The sequence below is a fragment of the Bufo gargarizans genome, chromosome 1, assembly GCF_014858855.1.
Source record: "Bufo gargarizans isolate SCDJY-AF-19 chromosome 1, ASM1485885v1, whole genome shotgun sequence".
Lineage (NCBI taxonomy): Eukaryota > Metazoa > Chordata > Amphibia > Anura > Bufonidae > Bufo > Bufo gargarizans.
Genome location: NC_058080.1, coordinates 73,732,912 through 73,760,078, shown reverse-complemented (window position 1 = coordinate 73,760,078; position 27,167 = coordinate 73,732,912). Strand labels below are relative to the sequence as shown.

The following is a 27,167-nucleotide window of genomic DNA, read 5'->3' as shown; positions in this document are numbered from 1 at the left end:
TAGGAGCTCCCAGAACCAGGGATCCCAGCCCTGGATCCCTCCTCGGCTGAGGCGACCGTCAGCCTCAGCTGGTCGACAAGAGAAGCAGCCACCTCCAGCCTCCAGGAAGAAGTATACCCTGTGAGCCAAGCTGTGAGGACTTATCCCAAGTCCAGGAGAAGCCAAATTTCTCCTCAGCTAGTCAGGCCCATTACTAAGCAGAAGACAGACAGAGCAGAAGACTAATTCCTGCCAGCCTCAGTAGGCATATAATTAGAAGCAGAATATATATAGAAATTCCTGCCACATATTGCCAATACCTGCTGGGACCCAAGACTAAAGCTGTAACTTGTACGGATTTAAAGCTGCCATTCAGTAAAGACAAGTTGGATTATATCTCCTGTCTGGATCTCAATTATTCCACCATAACTCCTATTAACAACACTCAATTTATTGCAAGTGAGCCAGGATCTAGGTGTCCAGCCGTACCAAGGTAGGAGACACCATTGACACTATACCACTGCTATACAGAGACATTATTTCCCCTCTGGCATTTCTCACCTGGTACGTGAACTGTAACATCTTAAAGGGCCCTGCTACAGTACCTGCGCAAGCTGCAGTTGGCGTCACAAACTATTACACTTATATACTGACCCACTGCATAGCAATTGTGATGAGCGGCAGGGGCAATATTCGAATTTGCGCTATTTCGCGAATATTTGGGTGAATATTCGCCATATATTCGAAAATTCGCGAATTTGTGATCTCCAGGCATTATTCTCTTGATTCCAAAAAATTTGCATAAAAATTTGCATGAACTGGTATTTAAAAAAAAACCGAATATTCGCAATTACGAATATATTTTGCGATATTCTAAATATTCGAGAATTCTCGAAATGCCGATATTCGCGATTAAAATTCGCAATTCGAATATTCGTGATCAACACTACATAGCAACCCCACTGACCCAGTGTCCTGCTCATTGCAGGTGAACCTTATGACGGCAGTCAAGCATGTAACCCGTGGCACCCGTGTGGATTTGGTGTTACCGCTTTGGATTGCATGCAGGCCTGCCTCTTCTCCTCCTCGGCTGACTCCTCCTTTTCCACTGCTACCGCCTCTACCGCTGCACCCCCCAAGCTCCCCAGAACCTATTCGATGTGCCAGGTGAGATATTGCCATGCTGTGCTGCGTCTGTTGTGCCTGGAAGCCAATAGCCACACCGGTCCTGCACTGCTTTCAGGTCTGCGGTCACAGGCCGATCAGTGGCTAACCACGCTCAATTTGACAGTTAGTAAAGTGGTGTTCGACAACGGTGCCAATCTGCTGAGTGCGCTGAAACAGGGCAAAATGACACACGTGCTGTGCATGGCACACATCCTGAACTTAGCCGTGCAGCGATTCATTGCCAAATACCCCGGGTCCAGGATGTCATGCGGCAGGCCAGGAAAATCTCTGGCCATTTTAGACGATCTTACACGGCCATGGCTCACCTTGCTGACGTTCAGCGGCACCACCTGCACGTCTGACGTCTGATTTGTGACAGCCCAATGCGCTGGAACTCCACCTTGTATATGCTTGATAGGCTGCTCCAGCAGCAACGTACTGTTAAAGACTACCTGTACAGACTCTGAAGCAGGAAGGTCCTGGGAAGCTTGGTTTCTTTTCACTGCGTCAGTGGCTGCTCATGCGCGACGCATGCAGACTTCTGCGGCCATTTAATGAGATTACCAAACTGGTCAGATGCAGCCAGGGCGCCATCAGTGACATCGTACCTTACACCTTCTTTCTGGAGCGTGCATTGCGTTGTGTCATTGATCAAGCCGTCAAGGAGCAGGAGCTGGAAGATGAGGAAGTCGCAATGCTGATTGAATTCCCAGGGGGGGCTACTCCATCTGAGACAAGTCAGCAAGAGTCTGAAGAGGAGTCAGAGGAGAATGGTGGCTGGGGGAAGGAGGAGCAAGAAGAGCAGGCTTTGAGGGGGACTTTAAACTTTTCGGGGATCCCTTGTGTTGCCGTGGCTGGGGGTAGGAGAGCAAGGAGGACATTCTCCTGGGAAATGAGCAGGAGCGAGTGTGCTCAACCGCTTCCAATTTAGTGAAAATTGGGGCCTTCATGCTCCAGTGTTTGAAGAGGGACCCCCTTATAAAAAGCATAAAGGACAAGGACCAGTACTGGGTGGCAACATACTTAGACCCCCAGTACAAACACAAAATGGCGGACATGTTACCAGCATCACAGACGCTGTCAGAATGCAGCTTTTCCAGGCCTTGCTGCGAGAAATGCTGCGAGAGATGCTGCATTCTGCTTTTGCGGGCGCTGGCAGAGGAATTTCCACCCACAGCAAAACAGGTGCGGGTACCAATCCTACCGCACCTGCAAGAAGAGCGCGGTTTGAAGATGTGTTGGTCACTTCGGACATGAGATCATTCTTGCAGCCAACCCAATCGACAGTCGCCCTCCGGATCCAGCCTCAGGGATAGCCTAAACTGACAGGTTTCTGGCTACATCGAGTTAACGGCCGATGTGGGCACGCTGTGAAGCGAGGAACCCCTGGACTACTGGGTGTGCAGGCTTGACCTGTGGCCAGAGCTGACACAATTTGCCATGGAACTCTTGGCTTGCCCCTTGTCAAGTGTCCTGTCTGAATGGACGTTCAGTGCAGCAGGGGGGATCGTGACCGATAAGAGCACTCGCTTAGCTCACGACAGTGTGGACTACCTCACATTTCTAAAAATGAATAAGGCATGGATCTCGGAGGAATTCAACACCTGTGACAACCACGTGTAATTGAATTTCCTCATGCCAGCCCACACATATCCGCCACCACCCAGAACAATTAATGGTTCCTGTCTTATGTATATACAGCGGCATAAAAGGCCTTTTCTGTCAGGTGAATTCCTAATTTTTGGGGCCTCTATTCCAGTGGCCTACAGTAAAATTGTTATTCAGTGACCGCCTAATGTACCTCCAGCCACATAATCACTTGTTTTTTCTGTTAGGTGAATGCCTACTTTTTGGGTCCTGTACTCCACTGGCCTAAAATAAAAAATTTCTAGGCTCCAGCAGGGCACATTTTTGAGAGTTTCTCTTTAGGATGCATAAAAATGGCCCTTGATTAAAATGCAGATTTTTTTGTGGGAATTTTTGCCATTGAGCCTCCTCTGGTATGTCACTGTCCATGTTGTGGGACTATTTGTGCACTTCTAGTAAGTATTTGGTGGCTGCAAATATGACCTAAGGGTTTTTAGGTTCGCCTGCCATTAAAGTCAATGGGGTCCGCCGCGAACGCGCGGTTCACGAATATTTGATCGTGAACGTGCGTTCGCAAATCGTCCCGGCCGATGTTCGTCCATCACTATTAAACAGTAGAAGTCAATGTAAGCTAACCCTTTCAAGTGAAATAAAGTAAGGAGTTGCTGACTTTCATAGAGGAAACAGGGGCAAATGTTCTTAAATTTCCAGACTTCAAAGTATCCCTGCTCCAGGGCACTACAATTGGACTTCTAGTTAGCAGTGCAGTCAGATTCGGCACCAAAACTCCCTGCAAGTAGTATCGTCCACACTAGAGATGAGTAAATCAATTCTATAGACTTTTTCTAAAATTTGTGGTTAATTAGAATGATAATTTTTTTAGGTTTAATCTGGGAGAATTAATACATTTTAAAAGCACTTTCAATTCTAGCAGAATTAATTCATACTCAAAATGAATTTCTTGGCCAATTCGGACAGATCGGCCTGAAATGAATTTTATGAAATTTGCTAATTTCTAGTCCTTACACAAAAATTTGTTCAGCATTTTTAAATGCCTGCAAAACACGATGAATTTCAAACGGCGTTTTTCATATCTTTTTTTTTAACAATTTTTAATCTTTTAATTCTTTTTGGTGATTTGATGAGGCGTTTTTAAGCCCTATAGAGAAGACCATAGGAAAAATCCATATAAAAGAATGCTGCAGTCTGAAAAAAGTTGCTTTCCCCCCCAAAAAAGCCACACAAATGCTTTATATGTAATGTGTTTTATGCTTTACTATAGACTTTAAAGAGGTTTTAAGGGATTTAAATATTGACAACCTTTCTCTAGCATAGATAATCAGCATCAGATCGGTGGGGGTCCCAGCAATGCCACTAATCAGCTGTTTGAAAGGGTTTGCATGGTGGTCGCCTCCTCGCAGCTTATGAAGCACAGAGCTGTATATTGTATAGTGGCTGTGCTTGGTATTTCAACCCAGGCCCATTCACTTGAATGGGACTGGGCTGCACATAGGCCATGTGGTTGGTGAACATTGGTCACTAGGAAGAGGCCTCGGCACTCACTGGAGAGCCATGGCCTCTTCAAACAGCTGATCGGTTGTGATGCTGGGAGTCAGACCCAGGGCCGGTTTTAGACAAAATGTGGCCCTGGTCAAAATCAAAAGTAGGGCCCCAAATCTGGTAATAATGTACTAACAACACAGATTCTGTCAATTCGTCCCTCCCTCACAAATTTACACCCCTAAAGCTCCTCACACAGTTCTTCACCCTCATGATCCCAGAATACGCCACATACCCCCTCCCCCCACAGCAATGAGTTCACCTTACTCATGGCATATGAGAGTGTTAAAAACCGGAAGCGCGGAATTCCTTTTCAGGCGCCCTTTCCTCTAGCAGAGATCAGGGAAAGCACCCTGTTCTAAAAATAAGCTGCAGCCTGTACTAGGCTTCCAGGCTCATTGTTAGTATATCCCAGTTCAGGCCCATAGATGGCAGCACTGAACTGTGATATAGTGATTAGTGATGGCCGAACATCTGCCGAGACGGTTCGCTAACGCAATCGCGCGAACGCGATCAAATGTTCGCGAACCGCAAGTTTGCGGCGGGTCCCATTCATTTTAATGGCAGGCGAACCTGAAAAACCTTCAGCTTATATTTGCAGCCAAGAAATAATTACTAGAAGTGCACAAATAGTGCACATACCAGATGTATTTTTCGAATTTGCGATCTCCATTCATTATTTTTTTCAATGCGAAATATCGGCAATATAATTTTCGCATACGCGCATGTGCAAATGCACTATACAGTACCCAAATGCACTAGAAAGAAAGTATATTGGTATATAACACCCCTGCTTCAATCAGTTTTTTTGGGGGATGACTGGTATATCACACCAGTAGAAATTATTTGTTCCAATAACGCTTGTCCCTCTATATACCTGCAGTATCGCAGCAGAACCGCACACAACTGCCGCACAATACAAATGCACTATAATATACTTTCTAACATAGAAAGTATATTATAACATTGTACAAGGAAGGCAAGCCATTAGAATATACATAAAGATAAAACGTAACCTTTAATAATTTTACTATGAGGGTCCAGTCCCACGTCCGTAAGTGTTTTGCGGATCCGCAATACACGGACACCGGCAATGTGTATTCCGCAATTTGTGGACCGCACATCGCCGGCACTATAATAGAAAATGCCTAATCTTGTCTGCAATTGTCTGCTATTTTTTTCCGGAAACGGAAGCACAGACGCGGAAGTGCGGATCCGCAAATGCGGATGTGGATCCGCAAGTGCGGATGCGGACAGCACATTCCTGCCCCATTGAAAATGAATAGGTCTGCACCCGTTCTGCAAAATTGCGGAACGTATGCGGACCCATTTTGAGAATGTGTGAATGGAAAAGATATCCCTCAAAATGAAAATAAATTAAATTATTAAAGTTAAACAAAAAGCAGAGATGTGGTCGGCAATAACAAGTGCTCGGCGGCACTAAATCAGGTGCTCGGCGGCACCAAATCAGAAACCATATGTGCTACTACAATCCGGGGGGTTCCAGTGCACATCCATGAATCCTGGAGGGAATGCAAAAAACATCCATCCCTGGGCTAGATGATGATGTGATATTGAAGGACAGGGTGGGCAAAGAGCTGTCCCTGATATTGCACGTATTTACAGAAGCCTATACAGGCAATGAAAACCTATCTTGGCCCGGGTCAAATTAATACTTCACTTTTATTAGATACATTGTTAAAAAGTGTCACTATACATTGTGAATCACATTTGAAGAAAGCACACAGACAAGAACACACAAAATAACTACTGTGGTGTTAAAAACACAGTTGTGGCCCACCGCAAAAAATACTGTATGTCATCACATAGAGGCGATATATTGGGTCACTGGCTCTAAAGTTGAGGACAGCAGTATCAATTCTGTATATCGACAAGAAATGATATTGATTTGGGATACTAATGAATCCACTACTTTGCCAGCATGCAGGCCTCTTGACAAATACGCCCTGGACTAAAAGGTGGATGAACCTAGTAGTGCCAAAGAAATAGCTGCGACCAAGACACACTCGCTACTTATCCATTAGCAAGATATATGACCGCATGTTAGCGTGTTCATGACTACACCAATTGTTTAGTACCCATAGGCAACAAATCGACGATTTGTGACACACCAGATGTATCGGGGGATTTATTGCATCCACCCACTATACAAATAGGCTTGTTCTAAACAAACCAAAAAACTACTTGGTGTCAATTGGGTATATTCTGACGTCCCAAAAACCCTGCTACCAACGGATCTGGTTAGCAGCACAGAAGGTGGCAATTGACTAATGCTACCCTCTGTTAAGGAGGATTTATTGCATCTACCTTCAACAGACTTGGGACTTTATCATGGTGCAGTTTCACACTAACCAGAGGCGATCGCTATACTAATGTGGCCTATATTGACATTGGCCTGACCAGATAATGTCAGTGCAATCAGACTGATGTGTGCTGTATTTGACTAGAGACCACCGCCAATTAGTACTGTTGGTACAAATCGGATGGTATACACAGAGCTGGCAAGACTGCTGTCCTCATACAAATGTGACCGATCATTTACGTGAGACGGGTCACTACTGATGATTATCAAGTGAGGGCCACATAACTGCTAATTAAAACCTAGAACTGCCCCCCGACATGTTTCGCCAGTCTCGCTGGCTTCCTCAGGGGTAACGGGCAGCAATGAATAAACTCGGCACCGGAGGCCTAAATGATGTCACTTGTGATTGACAGAATCGACTAGCCTATCCATGGTATATGTAAAAGAGTACCAGTGCCAATCGCTGTGAGAGGAGCGGACCGGCGTCATCTCCCCGCGCCACACCTCTCCATCGACGTCATCACAGCGTGACACTGCCACAGGGAGCATGCGCCGGAGCTCCGATTTCAGCTTCTCACCAGCGCGGCTCAATGCGCATGCGCTGCGCGGCGGAAGGATGCGCACATACTTCTAAATGAGCCGGATCTCCCGGCAAGGCTCAGTTATGTCAGATCCATCATCACAAAGATTCGAAATGATGGTATCTATTATCATAAGAGCAATAATTGGTAATACTCATAACAATAGATGAGAATAGTCCCTGATATTGCCCTACAGGGGGGTGCTATTCTGTCCCTGATAGCCTAACCACAGACCACCCGCCCTGATAAGAGCGACCCCGTCCGGAACTCTACCCTATATATAAATGGCCCTAGTAAGCCCCTAGTCCCTAGGCCCCTGACTTCCAGGTGATCACTATATAGATCTATGTGTTTTTGACTCATTATAAAAGTATAAGTATATCGCACCCCTCTGTGTATCACACATATCGATAGCACACCTATACTAGTGCTTAAAATGACTTTTGTGGCCCTATTAGCTAGTGTTTGGTGTCCCTAACAGCCTGTCCCTGCTCCACACAGCAACCTCTCCCTACACTGGCAAAACACTGAATGTAAAATGGCGGCCAGATCGGGTTTATTTATAGGGTAGAGGGTATGTCCATGTGCGGAAATGTCTCAATTGGCTGTCCTGTACCACCTGATGGATGTGTCATGGGTCAAAGTTCTTCACAATGTAAAAGAATATGGCGGGTGTGAATTTCTCCATATGTTCGCATGTTTGGCGAATCGCAAACACGCAAAGTTTGCTGTGAAATGACTGCCGGGCGAACCGCAAGGCCATCTCTTTTAGTGATTTCTATACAGAATAATGAAGCAATTTACATCTGATGATTGCAATTTGTGGTCCACCTGGGGGACTTAACAAAAAGTAAAAAAAAAAAAAAAAGTTAAAAAAGTTTAGAAAATATAAAAAAAACATAAAAACCATAAAAATTTAAATCACTCCCATTCCACAAAATAAAAAAAATACCATTATGGGCATCGCTGCATGTGAAAACAGCCATACTATTAAAATATGTAAAAAAGTTATCACATCTGGTGAATGGCGTAACAGAAAATAATTTAAAAAAGGCTGATTAACGTTTTTTTTTATTACTTTATCATCCAAGAAAATTTAATAAAAACTGATCAAGTCATACACAACCCAAAATGGTATTGTCAAAAACGGAAGATTGTCCTGCAAAAAATAAGCCCCCACACATCTCCGTGGACATAACTATAAAAAAGTTATGAGGGTCAGAATATCGCGATGAAAAAAAACAAAACATTTTATGAAGTGAGTCCTGATTAGGCTTAGTTTGCTGCAGTGAGCGGGCCTATAGACGTCCTGAGCGGGGATGCAGTTAGGTTTGCCACCTTTCCCAACAAAAAATACTGGTTACACAAGTTAAAAAGGTTGGTGTGGGTTAATACGGGTGTTATTTGATCATATTTTACGTTTTGCTCCATTTTTGTTCTCAATAAAATCTAACTTTTCACTGTTGGGGACACCCTGTGTATTTAAGTTTCATGTATCCTCTATTTAAAAAAATAAGTTTCTGTGGGGATTTGAACTCACAACCTTCTACATTAAAAGCAAGAACCTTAACCATTGGGCTATACAGCTCAATGCTAAGCCTTGGTGAAAAACCTCATAGAAGTTTCTCTTGTGTTAAAAACCTCATAGAAGTTTCTCTTGTATTATACAAAAGAAGCTTCTATAAGGTTTTTCAGCAGTAACTTAGCATTGAGCTCTATAGCCCAGTGGTTAAGGTTCTTGCCTTTAATGTAGATGGCTGTGAGTTCACATCCCCATAGAAACATTTCAAAAATAGAGTCTAAATTAGGTTTATATACACAGGGTGTCCCTAAGCATAATGACCATGCTTGGGAATACCCCTTTCATATTCATAACACTGACTCCATATATGGACACATCCATATACGTATGGAGTCAGAGCATGGGAAATTCCCCACTCTGGAGTCCTGACAACTGAAGCAGGAGGGGGCCCTGCCCTGGTCAGACCCCCATTGATCAGATATTGATGACCTATCCCGAGAATAATCATTTATTTTAAGACACATTTTATTTAAACATTGTGAATTAGGGATTTTTTATTTTTTTTATCTTTACCTTTCTGAACTCACTATATGTTCTCTAGGACAGAAGAGCAGGTGTATTCTGCACTGGTAATGCTGCAGTATCTTGTACAAGTGGTTTAATACACTTCTATCTGTGTGGTTGGAAGACATTGTACTGAGAGGAAATGGGTGGGAAGAGCTGTGTCTGCATTGGTCACGCACAAGGTAGAACATACTCACCACTACACTAAATGTAATATTTCACAGTGTGTGCAGGCTATCTGTTGTACGGTAAATACATATACTTGACCACATGAACAATGCTGCTGGAAACAGATCTCAAATGTATATTTTTATTCTTAACAGACATCACACGAGCTAACTGGTCTCAGCATGCGTAAGAGGTATGTATTCTGTATTATATGCATACGGTGTGATCTGGTATTATAGTTTGGGGGTACACTCTGGTGTGGAGGTAACATTGCATGCCATGTACTGTATAGTGGTTGTTCATATATAAAGGTATTGTGGATAATGCTCTCTTTATTATTGGGAGTGACCCAGTGGCTGCAGGGGAATCCAGATTTCCTTTGGTTATCCTGCAGGAGCTGTCTATGGTAGCCTGTGTGTTTAATGCCTTGCAGGCATAGATTGAAGTAGTAAGCCCTGTGTCTTGCTCGTGAGTAAATGACTGAATAAAGGCTTTTGTACATGGCCGCAGATTTTGCACATGATACATGGCTTGTATTAGTGGCATAAAAATATATATATATTTGCCATTTAGAGGTGCAGTTATATGTTCTAAAGCCCTTTTTGGCGTGAATTAGTGGAACAAAAAAAAAGTATTTGCCATTGTGTGGTGAAGTGAGAAAATTGCAGCCCTTTTTGGTGTGTATTAGTGGCAAAAAAATATTTATTTGCGTTCAGCGGTGCAGTTATATTTCCCGGCGAATATAGCTTGTTCGCGTTCGCCGCGGCTGGCGAACATATCCGATGTTTGGTCCCCCTCCTATACGTCATCATTGAGCAAACTTTGACCCTGTACCTCACAGTCAGCAGACACATTCCAGCCAATCAGCAGCAGACCCTCCCTCCCAGACCCTCCCACCGCCTATCAAAAAGCAAGGACAGCATCCATCTTAGGGACAGCATCCATCTTAGATTAATTCTGAAGCTGCAGTGTCGCAAAGTTGTAATCGCAATGCGAATAATACAGGTTATATTAATTGCATTGCGAATTCAACTTAGAGCTGCTGGGTTCCTAATGGTTGTATTGATAGAATATAACGAAGATTGAGAATATAGTGCTATATTCGTTATATTCGTCAATTCTAGCAATACAACCATTAGGAACTTAGCTTGCATTCGCAATGCGATTAATATAACCTGTATTATTCACATTGCGATTACAACTTAGATCTGAGTTCCTAATGGTTGTATTGCTAGAATTGACGAATATATAACGAATATAGCACTATATTCTCAATCTTCATTATATTCTCGCAATACAACCATTAGGAACCCAGCAGCTCTAAGTTGAATTCGCAATGCAATTATTATAACCTGCATTAATCGCATTGCGATTACAACTTTCTCAAATCCGACAGTACATTCTAGCATGGAGCCATTCCCATGGTGATGGGGACGCTCCATGAGCACGGAAGTCGGCAGAAACTCTAAGTTGAAATCGCAATGCGATCAATTCAAGTTCTATAAATCGCATTGCGATTTCAACCGAACTTCTGATGACTTCCGTGCTCATGGAGCGTCCCCATTACCATGGGAACGACTCCATGCTAGAATGTACTGTCGGATTAGAGAAAGTTGAAATCGCAATGCGATTTCAACTTACCACTCTGCGTCAACTATGTAATTTTCCATGGGAGTTTTGCCATGGATCCCCCTCCGGCATGCCACAGTCCAGGTGTTAGTCCCCTTGAAACAACTTTTCCATCACTATTGTGGCCACAAAGAGTACCTGTGGGTTTTCAAATTCGCCTTCCTATTGATGTCTATTGCGGTTCGCCCGGTTCGCCCGCTCGCGAACATTTGCGGAAATTCGCGCTCGCGAACGGAAAATTTTATGTTCGCGACATCACTAGTTATATGTTCCAAAGCCTTTTTTGGCGTGTATTAGTGGCACAAACATATATATTATTTGCTGTTCAGCAGTGCAGTTATATGTTCTAAAGCTCTTTTTGGGGTGTATTAGTGGCAAAAATATATATATTATTTGCTGTTAAGCGGTGCAGTTATATGTTCTAAAGCCTTTTGTGGCGTGTATAAATGGAAAAAAATAAGGGCCTATTTGCCATTCAGCACTGCTGCTATATGTTCTAAAGCCCTTTTTGGCGTGTATTAGTGGCACCAAAAAATTTATTTGCCGTTGTGTGGTGAAGTGAGAAAATTACAGTCCTTTTTGGAGTGTATTAGTGGTAAAAAATATATATATATTTGCCGTTCAGCGGTGCAGTTCTATGTTCTAAAGCAGGGATGGGCAAACTCGGCCCTCCAGCTCTTTTAAAACTACAAATCCCATCATGCACTGCTGTAGCCTTATAGCTGTAGGCAGACTGGGAATGATGGGATTTGTAGTTTTACAACAGCTGGAGGGCCGACTTTGCCTATCCCTGTTCTAAAGCCCTTTTTGAATTGTATTAGTAGAAAAAAATATATATATTTGCCGTTCAGCGGTGCAGTTGTATGTTCTAAAGCCTTCTGTGGCATGTATAGGTGGAAAAAATAAGGGCCTATTTACTATTCAGCGGTGCAGTTATATGTTCTAAAGCCCTTTTTGGCATGTATTAGTGGGGAAAAAAGGGCTTATTAGCCTTTGCGTGGTGAAGTGAGAAAATTACTGATTTTTTGGGGGTGTTTTAGTTTCTTTTTTATTTATTTATTTGATCTAACAGTATGTTAGACAGAGAAGTGCGAGGCCCTGCACAGGGGAGGGGCAGAGGTTTAAATGTTTAACATGCATAGGGAGTCTGCTTTGAAATAATACTGTATGACATGCAGATGACAGGCGTCGCTTTTAGAATCACTCTATACTTCACTTATTTGGGCAATCACGAGGCCAAAACTGGCCAAATAACTCAAGTATGAACTCAGCTTTACAGGTCGATGTTAGCGCCAAGAAGAAGCGCACTTCTTTTACACCGTCGTCAGCTGATTCCACGTAGATGTCTACAGAACCTGTTCTATTAAACGCTTATACAAGTAGAGCCCCCCGACAGAGTGGAGAGGGTGTCAGCAGTAAGTTTGTGTTGACATCACTGATTATTTTGCCCTTCCTCTGATCCGTCAGAACAATAACCCCCAAAAAACGGATCCTGTCTGTGGAGCATCTGGCTTCACTCAGTCAGCATTTGGTCAGTAATCCATAAGTATTGCTAAAGCCCCCCCAAAAAGAGTGGATCCAAAACAGAGATGACAAGTGAACGGAATATTTGCTCAAGCAGAATGTGCTTTGCGGTGTACGAGTACCTGAAGTGCATGCAAAGTTTCCTGGCCATTTTTAGGATGGTTTGTAGATGGGTGGAAGACTTCAGGAACCGCTTGACAACCAGATTGAACACGTTTGCCATGCAGGGCGCATGGCTCAGCCCCCCTTGATGCAGCACCGACACCATGTTCTTCTCATTGTTGGTCACCATGGTTCCGGTTTTGAGTTGTCACGGAGAAAGCCATGATTTGATTTTGTGATGAAGGACACAGAGCAGTTCCTCCCCTGTGCGATTCCGTTCGCCTAGGCAAACCAGGTGCAGAACAGAGTAAGAGTGATTAGAGGGGTCGCACATGGGTTGCATACACTACATGCCTCCAACATAATTCTTGGATCTTGTCACGAATCACGATCCCTACTCAATAGGTTACGTCACAGGGGTGAATTATACTAGTGAACTCATCAAGTTACCACATAAATTCCCACCCACCTATTCTAGAAGACGGAATTATGCTAACTTACTCCCCTAGATTCTAACACCCCAATATTTCTATCACAATAGCTTCCACCACCTATACTATAAGGCAATAGGGGCCTATACTCAGATATTCTCTCAACCCAAATTTAAATCAGTAACACGGGTTATCTATATGGGACCTGAAATCCTCTGAAACACTACTGGCAACGTTATTCCCTCCGAAAGATCAAGTTCTATAAGACCACAAGGAAGGGACTTATTAATGTTTAAATTTAATACACAATAGTGCAGTGCAATACAAAAGAAAGTGTCAGATAAAAGATAAAAACTAAATATACATACAATAACAATGCAGTGAACAGATAAAATAAATGGGATAAAATACAGAATATTGGCTTACTGAGATGCAGCAGTTAAATTCCGGCTGTGGGGAGAGCTGAAGATATGGGCAGTCACTCCAAACGATGTGGATCCCCAAAATGACTGACAATTACCTGTTCCCAAACACCCATTTTTATCCCCCCTCAGCTGAGGGGTGGGCTGTGAAGGAACCTCTCTCCTTTTGGTCCGGCCTTCTGGGACGTCTATTATTCAGGTTTCTGCCCCACCTTCCCAGAAGACTGACTGAGGTGGCAATATGAATCACGGCTATTCCTTGCTGTATGACAGGGACTGCGGGTACAGGTATGATCCCATATTCTGAGTCACTTCGTCCCGGTCATACAGACACCAAATATGATTGAGGTATAAATTTCCAGAAGGCCAGATCCTGAATACGGAGAAATGCCTCATGTCCAGTACGGGGTGTCTGGATTCTCCACAAATCCCATGTCAGGCTGAACACAATTACCGGGGTTCTGAGGATGTGGGTGTTATGAGGTCGCAGTTATGGCTTCTGATATTATTTCATCCACCTACTTAATGGCTTAGACCACCTGCTGGGTCAGCAGTCACCATGTCTGGAGTTTGTTCTGCATTTTAAGTGGCCCCTTCCAGGTCTTCATTAGTATGCCCATATGGCTTATAAGTCACAGGCCAGCGCTAAATGAAGTTTCCTCTGAGAATGTGGAGTGTCTCACCTTTTGCAGACAGGTTGGCATCCACAGGCACAATCTGCCTAAGTCCTTAATAGAGCAAAGACATTGACATACAATCAGCTATTGATAATGGACGTCTAGGAGAATATGATATCTATCTATCTATCTATATATCTATCTATCTGTCTATTCACCTCGGATTTTGTTACAGATCTCTACATAAAAATAATGTATTTGCTGTAAATCGTGAGATAGAGGGCATAGTTGGAGACGTTGACTTCACAAGAGATACAGAGCAGCGGAGTTCAGCCACCTCTATTTGCTTCCCGCTGTTTACTGCTCCTGAATTAAAATTGGGGCAACCAGCTTCAGCTTTCTCTGATGTGTATGCTTATGGAGTCCTTTTGTTATGGCTTTGCACAGGGAGCAAGAATGTTAGAATGTTACTTACAATTCTGATGGAACTCCTGATCTTAAGAAACTGGACTTGGACTCCAAAGCTGAGGCTCTCCTGTCATGTCTTGTGTGCTGTAGAGATCCAAAGCATGAATATTTTCAACTTACTGTAGCTGCTTAATTTAATTGTGAATAGTTGTTAAAGTCAAAGTCTGCTGGTGTGTTGTCATCAGCATCTTCATTATGTTTACTGCAGGATCCACAACGACGTAATTCGGTCCATACAGCAAGAGTTCTACAATCATCCATCAATTTTCCTTAAAAAAACATAAGAAATAAAAAATGTCACAAATGAAAGGATAATGGAATTCTGTTCATACAGAACAAAGTCTACAATCACCCATCAATTTTCCCCCAAAAAAGCCTGTTTCACATAAACAATTTCACCACTACGTAATTCAATCCATACAGCAAAAATGGCTTTACCACATATAACTGCACCGCTAAACGGCAAATAGGCCCTTATTGTTTTCCACTTTTACAGAAGGCTTTTCAACATATAAGAGCAATGTTGAACTGTGAATATATTTTTCTTTAATGCCACTAATACAGGGCAAAAAGGGCTTTATAATATATAACTGCACCACTGAACAGCAATTAGGCCCTCATTTTTTTCCACTTTTCCACTGCACAAAAGGCTTTTCAACATATAAGTGCAACGCTGAATGGCGAATATATTTTTCTTTGCCACTAATACAGGGCAAAAAGGGCTTTAGAATATATAGCTGTACCGCTGAACAGCAATTAGACCCTAATTTTTTCCACTTTTCCACTACACAAAACGCTTTTCAACATCTAAGTGCAACGCTGAACGGCGAATATATTTTTTCTTTTTTCACTAATACACGCAACAAAAGGCTTAACATATAACTGCACCGCTGACCGGTAAATTTATTTTTTATTTTTCCACTAATACACTCCACAAAAGGATTTACAACATATAACTGCGCCGCTGACCGGCAAATATATTTTTTCTTTTTCCACTAATACACTCCACAAAAGGCTTTAGAACATATAACTGCACTGCTGAATGGCAATTAGGCCCTAATTTTTTCCACTTTTCCACTACACAAGGCTTTTCAACATATAAGTGCAATGCTGAACGGCAAATATATTTTTCTTTTGCCACTAATACAGGGAAAAGAGGACTTTAGAACATATAAATGCACCACTGAACAGCTATAAACCCCTATTATTTTTCCACTTTTACAGTACACAAAAGGCTTTTCAACATATAAGTGCAACGCTGAACGGCGAATATATTTTTTCTTTTTCCACTAATACACGCCTCAAAAGGCTTTAGAACAGATAACTGCACCGCTGAATGGCAAATATATTTTTTCTTTTTCCACTAATACACACCACAAAAGGCTTTAGAACATGTAACTGCACTGCTGAACGGCAAATATACTTTTACTTTTTCCACTAATACATGCCACAAAATATAACTGCACTGCTGATCGGCAAATATATTTTTTCTTTTTTAATTAATACACAACAAAAAGGGCTTTAGAACATATAACTGCACCGCTTAACGGCAAATATATTTTACTTTGGCCATTAATACACAAACAAAAAGGGCTTTAGAACATATAGCTGCACTGCTGAACAGCAGTTAGGCCCTAATTTTTTTAATTTTTACACCACACAAAAGGCTTTTCAACATATAAGTGCAATGCACAACAAAAAGGGCTTTAGAACATATAATTGCACAGCTGAACAGCAAATATATTTTACTTTTGCCACTAATACACACCAAAAAAGGCTGCAATTTTAGCCCTTTTTTCCCACTCATACAAGCCCAAAAATACTTTAGAACATATAACTGCACCGCATAAAGGCAGATAAGACATAGAATTATTGCCTTGTAATAAACCCTGTTAATGCCTGTATCAATCAGCACTTGCACTTTAATAAGAACGGTTTGCTGGAATTACAGAGCTGTATAATGGCAATTTGGAACCCCAGTCAGTGCTGCAAGGTGTTCCTTTTACCCAGGCTGTAACCTCCCCTACTGAACCCATTTCAATATAAATGCTGTGGAATGATTCCTCCCTATCCTTTCCCTACACCTTGAATAATCTTTCCCTGCACTTGTAAATAGTTGTTTTAACACAAAGAAGTTTTTTTTTAACACTGTCCCTAGTGCCTGCAGATGTCTTTCCCTGCACTAAGTACACTGTTAAATGGCAGAATCTAAGATGGCTGCCGCTATTTATAGGGCTGTGACATCACAGGGCTGGCTGTTGATTGGCTGCATGCATGGCATTATGGGTGATCACTCCTTCCCAGAGTTCCTTTCCCCATGTCCTCACACGTGCAGCAGCCATTTTAGGAAAAAATGCGATTCTTTACCACGAGGAAATTCAGCTTTGGTGCGAATCGAGTTTTTCTTTAAATTTGGATCGAATTTCACTTTGTCAGCTTAGTCGGAAGTGACTGATAAAAGAAGCATCACTGCAAGTGGAAATCCTCTGCTCTACAGGTGCTAAATGTGTTGTGACTCATGTGTGGGCACTTTTCAGGAAAAGCCTGCAGTCACGGTGGCAGATGGTCACAAGACATTCTGTCAGCACAAAGCATAAATCATGAAACTGAAGCTCAGACACATTTTCCTAAAAGAAAATATATTTATAGTGCCTGTCTTATCACTTCTTTCAACCCACTGCAATGAACAAGAAACCAAATGTTGAAAATATTTTGACAATTTTTCTCGTAATTTCAGCCTATAGTACATAATACTGTCTTATAGTGCCAAAATAATACTGATATACACAGCTGACGTGATTCCACCATGTATAGCCCATATAATCTGTAGTATTGCTTTATAGTAAATGTCCTGCATATGTGTGGGCTGACATGAGGAAATTCAATTACACGTGATCATAACAGGTGTTGAATTCCTCCGAGATCCATGCCTCATTTATTTTTAGAAATGTGAGGTAGTCCACACTGTTGTGAGCTAGGCGAGTGTGCTTATCGGTAACGGTCCCCCCCTGCTGTGCTGAACGTCTTTTCGGACAGGACACTCGACGAGGGGCAAGCCAAGAGTTCCATGGCAAAATGTGCCAGCTCTGGCCACAGGTCAAGCCTGCACACCCAGTAATCCAGGGGTTCCTCGCTTCTCAGAGCGTCCACATTGGCAGTTAACCCGATGTAGTTGGACACCCGTCATTCTAGGCGTTCCCTGAGGCTGGATCCGGAGGGCGGCTCTCGATGGTTTGGCTGCAAGAATGATAGCATATCCGAAGTGACCAACACATCTTCAAACTGCCCTCTTCTTGCAGGTGCGGTAGGATTGGTACCCGCACCTGTTTCGATGTGGGTGGAAATTCCTCTGCCAGCGCCCGCAACAGCAGAATGCAGCATCTCTCGCAGCAAGGCCTGGAAATGCTGCATTCTGACAGCCCTCTGTGATGCTGGTAACATGTCCGCCATTTTGTGTTTGTATCGGGGGTCTAAGTACGTTGCCACCCAGTACTGATCCTTGCCCTTTATGCTCTTTATACGGGGGTCCCTCTTCAAACACTGGAGCATGAAGGCCCCCATTTGCACTAAATTGGAAGCAGTAAAGCGCCCAGGCTCCTGCTCATCGCCCAGGAGAATGTCCTCCTCGGTCTCCTCCCCTCAGCCACGGACAACACCGGGATCCCCGAAAAGTTTAAAGTAAAATTTATGTACCTTCCCTGCCTGTGTTTGCTAGACCACGTGTCTGTGGTGAGATGTATCTTGGCACTGAAACTGTGTGCCAGAGATATATTCACTTGCCACTGAATGTGGCCAGATAGCTCTGGGATGATCTTCTGGGACAAATATTTCCTTTCGGGGACTTTCAGTTGCGGTGTTCCAATGGCCAAAAATTTTCTAAAAGCCTTCGAGTCCACCAGTTTATATGGCAGTAGTTGGCGGGCTAGCAGTTCCGAAAAGCCAGCAGTCAGCTATTGGGCAAGAGGATTATCCGGATTTTACGCTCGAACATTTGGGCTACGGAAGCCTGCCTTCTGCCAGATGAACGCCACGACGGCAAGGTGGAAGGTGGAGTGGAGGACAAATGGTAGGAGAGAGGAGAAGGAGAAGAGGCAGGATGTGGAGCGCCGGGAGTGTGGCTTTGTGGTTCTGACGGCGTTGCTTCCACTGGTCTTGGTGATGGGAGGCCAGGTGCCTTCTTAAGGCGGTTGTCCCTAGGTGAATGTTGGTAACATTATTGTCAGCAGCTGACATGTTAAAAAAAAATGTTGGTAACATTATTGTCAGCACCTGACATGTTAAAAAAAAACACACGGCAGAGCCATGTGCCGGCAAACTGGGAGCGCAAGATGTGACAGTGCATTGTGGATGGCTCACTCTCTAAATATTTGCAGTCTGCTTTTTGCCTCCTGTGCACTGCGAACTCTGCCTGCTTCTCTTCCTTCTCCTCCCTATCTGCTGCTCAGTCTCTCCCTCTGAACTCCCCTCCTCTTCCTTTCTTGTGGGCACCCATGTGACGTCCAATGACACGTCATCATCTTCACCTTCACCACCACTGACAGAGATCTCGGAGTAGCCAGAAACAGCGGGGACCACTCTCCTTGGGTTGATCTGGGTACTGTCATCAGACCACTGGGTAATGGCCGTTGCTTCCTCCTCTTCCTCATCCGATGTCAAGAAAGGCTGCACATCGGTAAGGTCTGGGAATAGATAGGAAAATAGTTCCTAAGACTTGAGTGGAGAGGCTATGGTGGTGGTGGTGTCTTTAGGGGCGCACACAGCAGAGAGTGAGGAGGGTGCAGATACAGAGGATGAGGAGGGTGAAGAACCGGAAGGCTGAGTGAGCCGCTCAACTAACTGTGGTGCATCCTTTGACGTACTCACATGCACTTTCTCCAACTTTCCACTTACGGTCCGGTCTTGTGCACCTGCCCGACCACTACTACCACTGCAGAGCGGCCTGCCTCTTCCTCTGCCTGTGATTTTCAAAATGACCCTGTGCCAAAGTCCCTAGAGAAGAGCAGTATTTGGTGGAAGCTGGCATATCACATCCCTTAATCATTTTGTGGAAGCAGGTATATAGAACCCCTTAATCAACATTTTGTAGAAGCAGGCATATTGCACCCCCCAATCTGTATTTTGTGGAAACAGGTATATAGAACATCTGAATCAATATTTAATGGAAGCAGGTATAAAGCACACCTCAATCTGTATTTTGTCGAAGCAGGCATATCAAACCCCTTAATCAGTATTTTGTAGAAGCAGGTATATCGCACCCCTCAATCAATTTTTTGTGGAAGCAGGTATATAGAACCCCTAGATCAGTGTTTTGTAGAAGCAGGTATATCACACCCCTCAATCAGTTTTTTGTGGAAGCAGGTATATAGAACCCCTTAATCAGTATTTTGTAGAAGCAGGTATATCGCACCCCTCAATCAGTATTTTGTGGAAACAGGTATATCGAACCCCTGAATTAATATTAGGTGGAAGCAGGTATATCGCACCCCTGAATTAATATTAGGTGGAAGCAGGTATATCGCACCCCTCAATCAGTATTTTATGGAAGCCGGTGTATCGCAGGCCTCAATCAATATTCGGTGGAAGCAGGTATATTGCACCCCTCAATGAGTATTTTGTGGAGACAGGTATATAGAACACCTGAATCAATATTTGGTGGAAGCAGGTATATTACACCTCTCAATCTGTATTTTGTGGAAGCAGGTATATCAAACCCCTTAATCAATATTTTGTTGAAGCAGGTATTTCGCACCCCTCAATCAGTATTTTGTGGAAGCAGGTATATAGAACCCCTTAATCAGTATTTTGTAAAAGCAGGTATATTGCACCCCTCAATCAGTATTTTTTGGGGACAGGTATATAAAACCCCTGAATCAATATTTGGTGGAAGCAGGTATATTGCACCCCTCAATCAGTATTTTGTAGAAGCCGGTGTATCGCAGGCCTCAATCAATATTTAGTGGAAGCAAGTATATTGCACCCCTCAATCACTATTTTGTGGAAGCAGGTATATCGCACCCATCAATCAGTTTTTTGGGGGGCAACAGGTATATCACACCCATTGCAAATAGTTGTTCCAATAACGCTTGTCCCTCTATATACCTGCGGTATCGCAGCAGAACTGCACACAACTGCTGCACAATACAAATGCACTATAATATACTTTCTATGTTAGAAAGTATATTATAAGTATAATCACACCCCTCAGTATATCACACCTATTGATAGCACATCTGCTGTCCCAGCTCCACAAAGCAACCTCTCCCTACACTGGAAAAACACAGAATGTAAAATGGCTGCCAGATCTGGTTATGTTATAGGGTGTGGGTGTGTCCATATGCTGAAACATCTCAATTGGCTGTCCTGTCCCACCTGATGGATGTGTCATGGGTCAAAGTTTGGCGCAGTGCAAAAGAATAGGGCAAAGTTCGCCGAGAAACGACCACCGGGCCAACCGCAAGGCCATCTCTACTGTTTATTCCATCGATCCTATCCAAAAATCATTTGTATTTCTCAGACATCTCTCAAAACTACCTAAAATCTGTTGCAAAAATAGAGTCCAGATAGATCTCAAGAGGCTGCAGCAGCGAGTCAGTACAGGACAATATTGGATGTCCAGGAGGAGAATCCATGTTCTTGTGAACCTTTGGCAGCAGATAAAAGAATGGGATCTTTAATACCCCAGAGTGGTGTTACCACTTCTGCACCTTGCTACTGTCTTTATTGGTCTAACCGCATGTCATCTTGTGTATTTATTCCGGGTCCTACAAAAATGTGCATTTCTATTTTGTTATGCAAGTTTTATGTGCACTGGTAATGTGCCTGGTTCACCAGCAGGTGGCATCAAACACGGCAGAGCTATATTTATATAGATTGGATTCTTCCATTCTTACCCCCCCCCTCTCCTCTGGAGAGAGGTGGGCGAGTCCTACTTCCTGCAGGAAGGGTGGGGCAGATGTTCTAGTCAGTCTAGCTTACCCCCTGCTAAGGGAAGGGTGTGCAGGGGCACATCTCTGCTGGATGTGGCCACGCCAGCCAGAACATCCTAAGCTCTGCTGGCCATGGAGGCCAAAGCTTGAAGCCTCAGGAGCCAAGAGGAAAGTTCCCTGAAATAACCTAGAGTCAGACTACAAAGTGAAGTGTAGCATACAGAAGAAGCTGAGTAATACAGCAGAGTCAGAGAGAAACAGATATAGCAGAGTGGAGTTTGCCTGCCAGTTTTATACTAAAACCTGCTGGAACCAAGACAATGCATGTAAACCGTTTTGGAGAGCGTTTATGTAAAGTAAAACTGCCATTAAACTTCATCTCAAGGTCTGGACACAAGTTATTCTTTTATCCTTCAATTTTTCCCCCTATTTATTGCTTCGGAGCCAAATCCTGGGGTCCAGCCATATCCAGGTAGGAGCACAGTGACACATTTTAGGCCACACTATACCACTTGGCAATTCCTACATCTGGGAGGCACAACAAAGGGCCCTAGGGGGAGGCGCCCGTTGCAGATCTTGGGATACAAACTACTCAGGGCTTTTACAGTCTTAGCATCAATGATGACGTTGTCCAAAACACCATCAATCTCCTTTTTAAATACAGCGGTGGGATCCCATGGCAGTTTCCTATAGATGTTGGTATCTGCCAACAGGCTTCTGCAATGTACAATAGACTTATTCATCACAACAATAGTCCCTCCCTTATCTGCTTTTTTTATAATTATATTTTAATCTTTTTTTAGGGTCTCTACTGCCAAACATTCACATTTAGATAGATTCTCCTTTCTAGGTGGTACCTTATCCCATAGACTTTTTAGTTAATTCAATACAGACTGCTGAAATGTATTCAATGTGTCATTTTTTTTTATATCTGGATCGAAGCGACTTTTAATCCGTAGAGCAGGCATGGCTAACCTATGGCTCTCCAGCTGTTGTAAAACTACAACTCCCACCATGCCCTGCTGTAGGCTGATAGCTTTAGGAAGTCTGGGCATGCTGGGACTTGTAGTTTTGCAACAGATTGAGAGCCTCAGGTTGGCCATCCCGTAGAGGATCAGGAATAATATCGAATGGGAATATCCTCTGTAGGGGCAAAGACCCCATTGCCGGATGAGCGGTGGACACCGAATTATAAGTTATGGATATCCATAGAGAAAAACTAACACAGGCCTAGAGCCGTGTATCAAGAGTTTCTAAACTTTATTAAAGAAAGCAGAGGTTAATAAAGCGATTTTCTGGATTATTTCCAGCTGAAGAAGTAGTCAAACATTTACATCATTAACTCATTTAAAACAATCTGAAATGAGCATCTTCTTGGCTATACGCCGAGAACGTCTCCTTAATCTTAACTGTGGGTGCTAGCCACATACTAGTACTCCCAATGCTTGTTGAGATTCCTTTCTAACAAGAGTTGGTGGGGGCTAGGAGTGACCTTGAAGTTACAGTAACTTTCCACAAGAAGCTAACAGTTCATTACACAAAAAATGGCAGTATGAAATACAAACATGGAGGCTGAGGACACAACATGGAGTCTTAACCCTTATAATTCCCCATTTGGAGATATTCACTCACCACAGGTGTCAGATGCATATACTTCAGCAGGACATTCCCCTTGCTGCAGGTTTCCCAGATTCTGCATATCTGCACCTGTGCGAGGGATCATCTTAGTCTTTTCTACCTTTGTTCCTGTTACACACTCTGCTCAAGCACATCAATGTGAGCTTAATTACAATGTAAATGAGTGCAAGAATCAACAAAATCTGTATTATTCCCTGTACTATACCCATAAGCCACCCACCAACATTTTTAAACCAGTTTGCTGGATTCAAGAAATAGAAGGTATCTGACTACCAACAGTCCTTGTCAGCACTATGTGCATCCAGCCATTTAGCTCTCATTTCTTTCATCTTTTCAATACCTGCTCTTACTTGAAGGTTACCTTGTGGATCTATATAATAACAAACAGATCCTATTATTTGACACATTCCTCCTTCCTCACAGAAAAAATGCACCAAACGGATATGCCACTGACTATACTGGCTAGTCATAAATGCAGATATTAAAAGCTGAGACTTTTGCCAATATATTCCTGTCAGGAAGATATCGGAGCCCACATGCACCACGTCACGGCTCTCAGCATGGCAAGGGGTCCTACCACTACGCTACCTATGGTGTGAACAAGGTCTGAAGGTGATGTAATCCAGCTCACAGCCAAGCTTCCACACAACCGCCTAGCAGGACAACTAGTGCAATGTGAACAAAGCCAGACTGTAAGCCACACCCATATCAGACCATGTGATGGAGGCTACCAGGTGCAAAGGAGAGTGTTTAAATGCCAGGTAAAGGCACATACACTACATATAAAACAAGACAAAAACACAGAAATATAGTGGCAAATCTGGGGGAGCTGCTCCTCCTTCCTTAGCAATAAGATAGTCTAAAACTAGAGTATGCTGGTTAGTAACTCTATGAAAAACGGAACGGACACGGAAACAAACAACGTTTGTGTGCATGTAGCCTTATCAAGAGGTTTTTCATGCACATGAGAACTTCCCGAAGTTTCTTGTTGCATCAATTATAAGGTCCATTTTCAGGTAAATCAGACAAAAGCTACCTGTGCTACCCTCCCCCATTTCTGAATCTGTAATTGGTATCAAAGTAGCAGGATTCAGAGTAGTACGTCTTTTGAAAGAAATATTGTCTGGCATAAGGAGGGCACATTGGAGTCTGAGTTGTCTTAGCCATGGAAATGTGTTTTGGCTGAACTTGACTAAGAATACCCTGGATGTCATGTGGTGTTTGTACCACTAGCGGGTAGTCGAGGACTCTCTCAGATGCTTTTTCCACCATGAACTGGACAGCCGCCACAGTCCTAAAACATGAAGGAGCTCCTCAAGACACAGGATGTACTCTGGCAGAGAAGTATGCTATTGGTCTCTGCCTATCTCCATGTTTCTGGGTTAACACTGCTGTGCTGTGTTCCTGGAGCTCTGAACAAAACAGATTAAAAGGTTTTGCCAATTTCAGAGTAAAAAAGGACTTGATTACATGTTCCGTCAGACAAAAAGGTTCTGATGACAGGCAATCATACAAAGGCTGCATAAGCATGCATGCAGTACAAGACCAGACCCAAAAACATCCTGAGGGGTTTTGGCCCCTGAGGGAGTTTTATGTCCTTCACTAGTCAGACCACACATGGAGTACTGTGTACAGTTCTGGGCTCCCTTAAACAAGGTAGACATAGCAGAGCTGGAGAGGGTCCAGAGGAGGTCAACTAAAGTAATAACTGGAATGGGGCAACTACAGTACCCTGAAAGATTATCAAAATTAGGGTTATTCACTTTGGAAAAAAGATGACTGAAGGGAGATCTAAGAAGTTTTTCTCCTATTTGCCCCGCGGCATCCCACCCCATGTCAGTCCAGACAGTTCTTAGTCTTGACTCAAAGGAGACTACATCCTCTTTAGCCTCCTGCACTATGTCCTTCAGGCTTCGCAAACTTTCATCCTCCTTTGTCCTGGCCCATCTACCAAAAGTCCTGCAGGCCACATTTGGGTCATTTTTCACTCTGTCGCACTCTATGGTATTCTTAACCGAGCTATACTGTGCCTCCCTTAACTTCAGGGCTACCAAGTCATTTAATAAGTCTTCCCATGTTGCTCTGTAAGTGGCCTGTATCTGCTGTAACATTAGGGATGTGGGTATGGGTCACGTCAGTGGGTCAGATATCCTTGACAGTAGTCCCAGTTGGTCCTTAGGACTCCATGGAACATACTTCATAAGGTGCTGTTGAAAATGATGGGGAGCCTGAGGAGGTTGTGCTGCCTGTTGGCCATCTTGGACATCTCCACCAGCAGCTCCATCGGTGGTGGACGACTGAGGGACCCGTGGTATCATCCCTGTTCTCAATGGCACTGGATATAATCCAGTGCTGTACAGGTCCTTCTAAAAAAATTAGCATATTGTGATAAAGTTCATTATTTTCTGTAATGTACTGATAAACATTAGACTTTCATATATTTTAGATTCATTACACACCAACTGAAGTAGTTCAAGCCTTTTATTGTTTTAATATTGATGATTTTGGCATACAGCTCATGAAAACCCAAATTTCCTATCTCAAAAAATTAGCATATTTCATCCGACCAATAAAAGAAAAGTGTTTTAAATACAAAAAAGTCAACCTTCAAATAATTATGTTCAGTTATGCACTCAATACTTGGTCGGGAATCCTTTTGCAGAAATGACTGCTTCAATGCGGTGTGGCATGGAGGCAATCAGCCTGTGGCACTGCTGAGGTGTTATGGAGGCCCAGGATGCTTCGATAGTGGCCCTAAGCTCATCCAGAGTGTTGGGTCTTGCGTCTCTCAACTTTCTCTTCCCAATATCCCACAGATTCTCTATGGGGTTCAGGTCAGGAGAGTTGGCAGGCCAATTGAGCACAGTAATACCATGGTCAGTAAACCATTTACCAGTGGTTTTGGCACTGTGAGCAGGTGCCAGGTCGTGCTGAAAAATGAAATCTTCATCTCCATAAAGCTTTTCAGCAGATGGAAGCATGAAGTGCTCCAAAATCTCCTAATAGCTAGCTGCATTGACCCTGCCCTTGATAAAACACAGTGGACCAACACCAGCAGCTGACATGGCACCCCAGACCATCACTGACTGTGGGTACTTGACACTGGACTTCAGGCATTTTGGCATTTCCCTCTCCCCAGTCTTCCTCCAGACTCTGGCACCTTGATTTCCGAATGACATGCAACAGTCCAGTGCTGCTTCTCTGTAGCCCAGGTCAGGCGCTTCTGCCACTGTTTCTGGTTCAAAAGTGGCTTGACCTGGGGTATGCGGCACCTGTAGCCCATTTCCTGCACACGCCTGTACACGGTGGCTCTGGATGTTTATACTCCAGACTCAGTCCACTGCTTCCACAGGTCCCCCAAGGTCTGGAATCGGTCCTTCTCCACAATCTTCCTCAGGGTCCGGTCACCTCTTCTCGTTGTGCAGCGTTTTCTGCCACACTTTTTCCTTCCCACAGACTTCCCACTGAGGTGCCTTGATACAGCACTCTGGGAACAGCCTATTCGTTCAGAAATTTCTTTGTGTCTTACCCTCTTGCTTGAGGGTGTCAATGATGGCCTTCTGGACAGCAGTCAGGTTGGCAGTCTTACCCATGATTGCGGTTTTGAGTAATGAACCAGGCTGGGAGTTTTTAAAAGCCTCAGGAATCTTTTGCAGGTGTTTAGAGTTAATTAGTTGATTCAGATGATTAGGTTAATAGATCGTTTAGAGAACCTTTTCATGATATGCTAATTTTTTGAGATGGGAATTTGGGGTTTTCATGAGCTGTATGCCAAAATCATCAATATTAAAACAATAAAAGGCTTGAACTACTTCAGTTGGTGTGTAATGAATCTAAAATATATGAAAGTCTAATGTTTATCAGTACATTACAGAAAATAATTAACTTTATCACAATATGCAAATTTTTTGAGAAGGACCTGTATATGGGGGCACCACACACTCTGCAGGTTTCAGTCC

At 43.4% G+C, this 27,167-nt stretch overlaps 1 protein-coding gene across 1 annotated transcript in view; it reads left to right on the top strand.

Moving 5' to 3' along the window:
* The first annotated feature begins 9,511 nt into the window (after positions 1-9,511).
* The window catches only part of LOC122924602 (cytokine-dependent hematopoietic cell linker-like), a 143,688-nt gene continuing 126,032 nt past the window's right edge, over positions 9,512-27,167 (top strand). Inside the window, exon 1 of the mRNA XM_044275864.1 lies at positions 9,512-9,644. Coding sequence (XP_044131799.1) covers positions 9,634-9,644 — 11 coding nt within the window. The 5' untranslated portion in view covers positions 9,512-9,633. The remainder of the gene's footprint in view (positions 9,645-27,167) is intronic.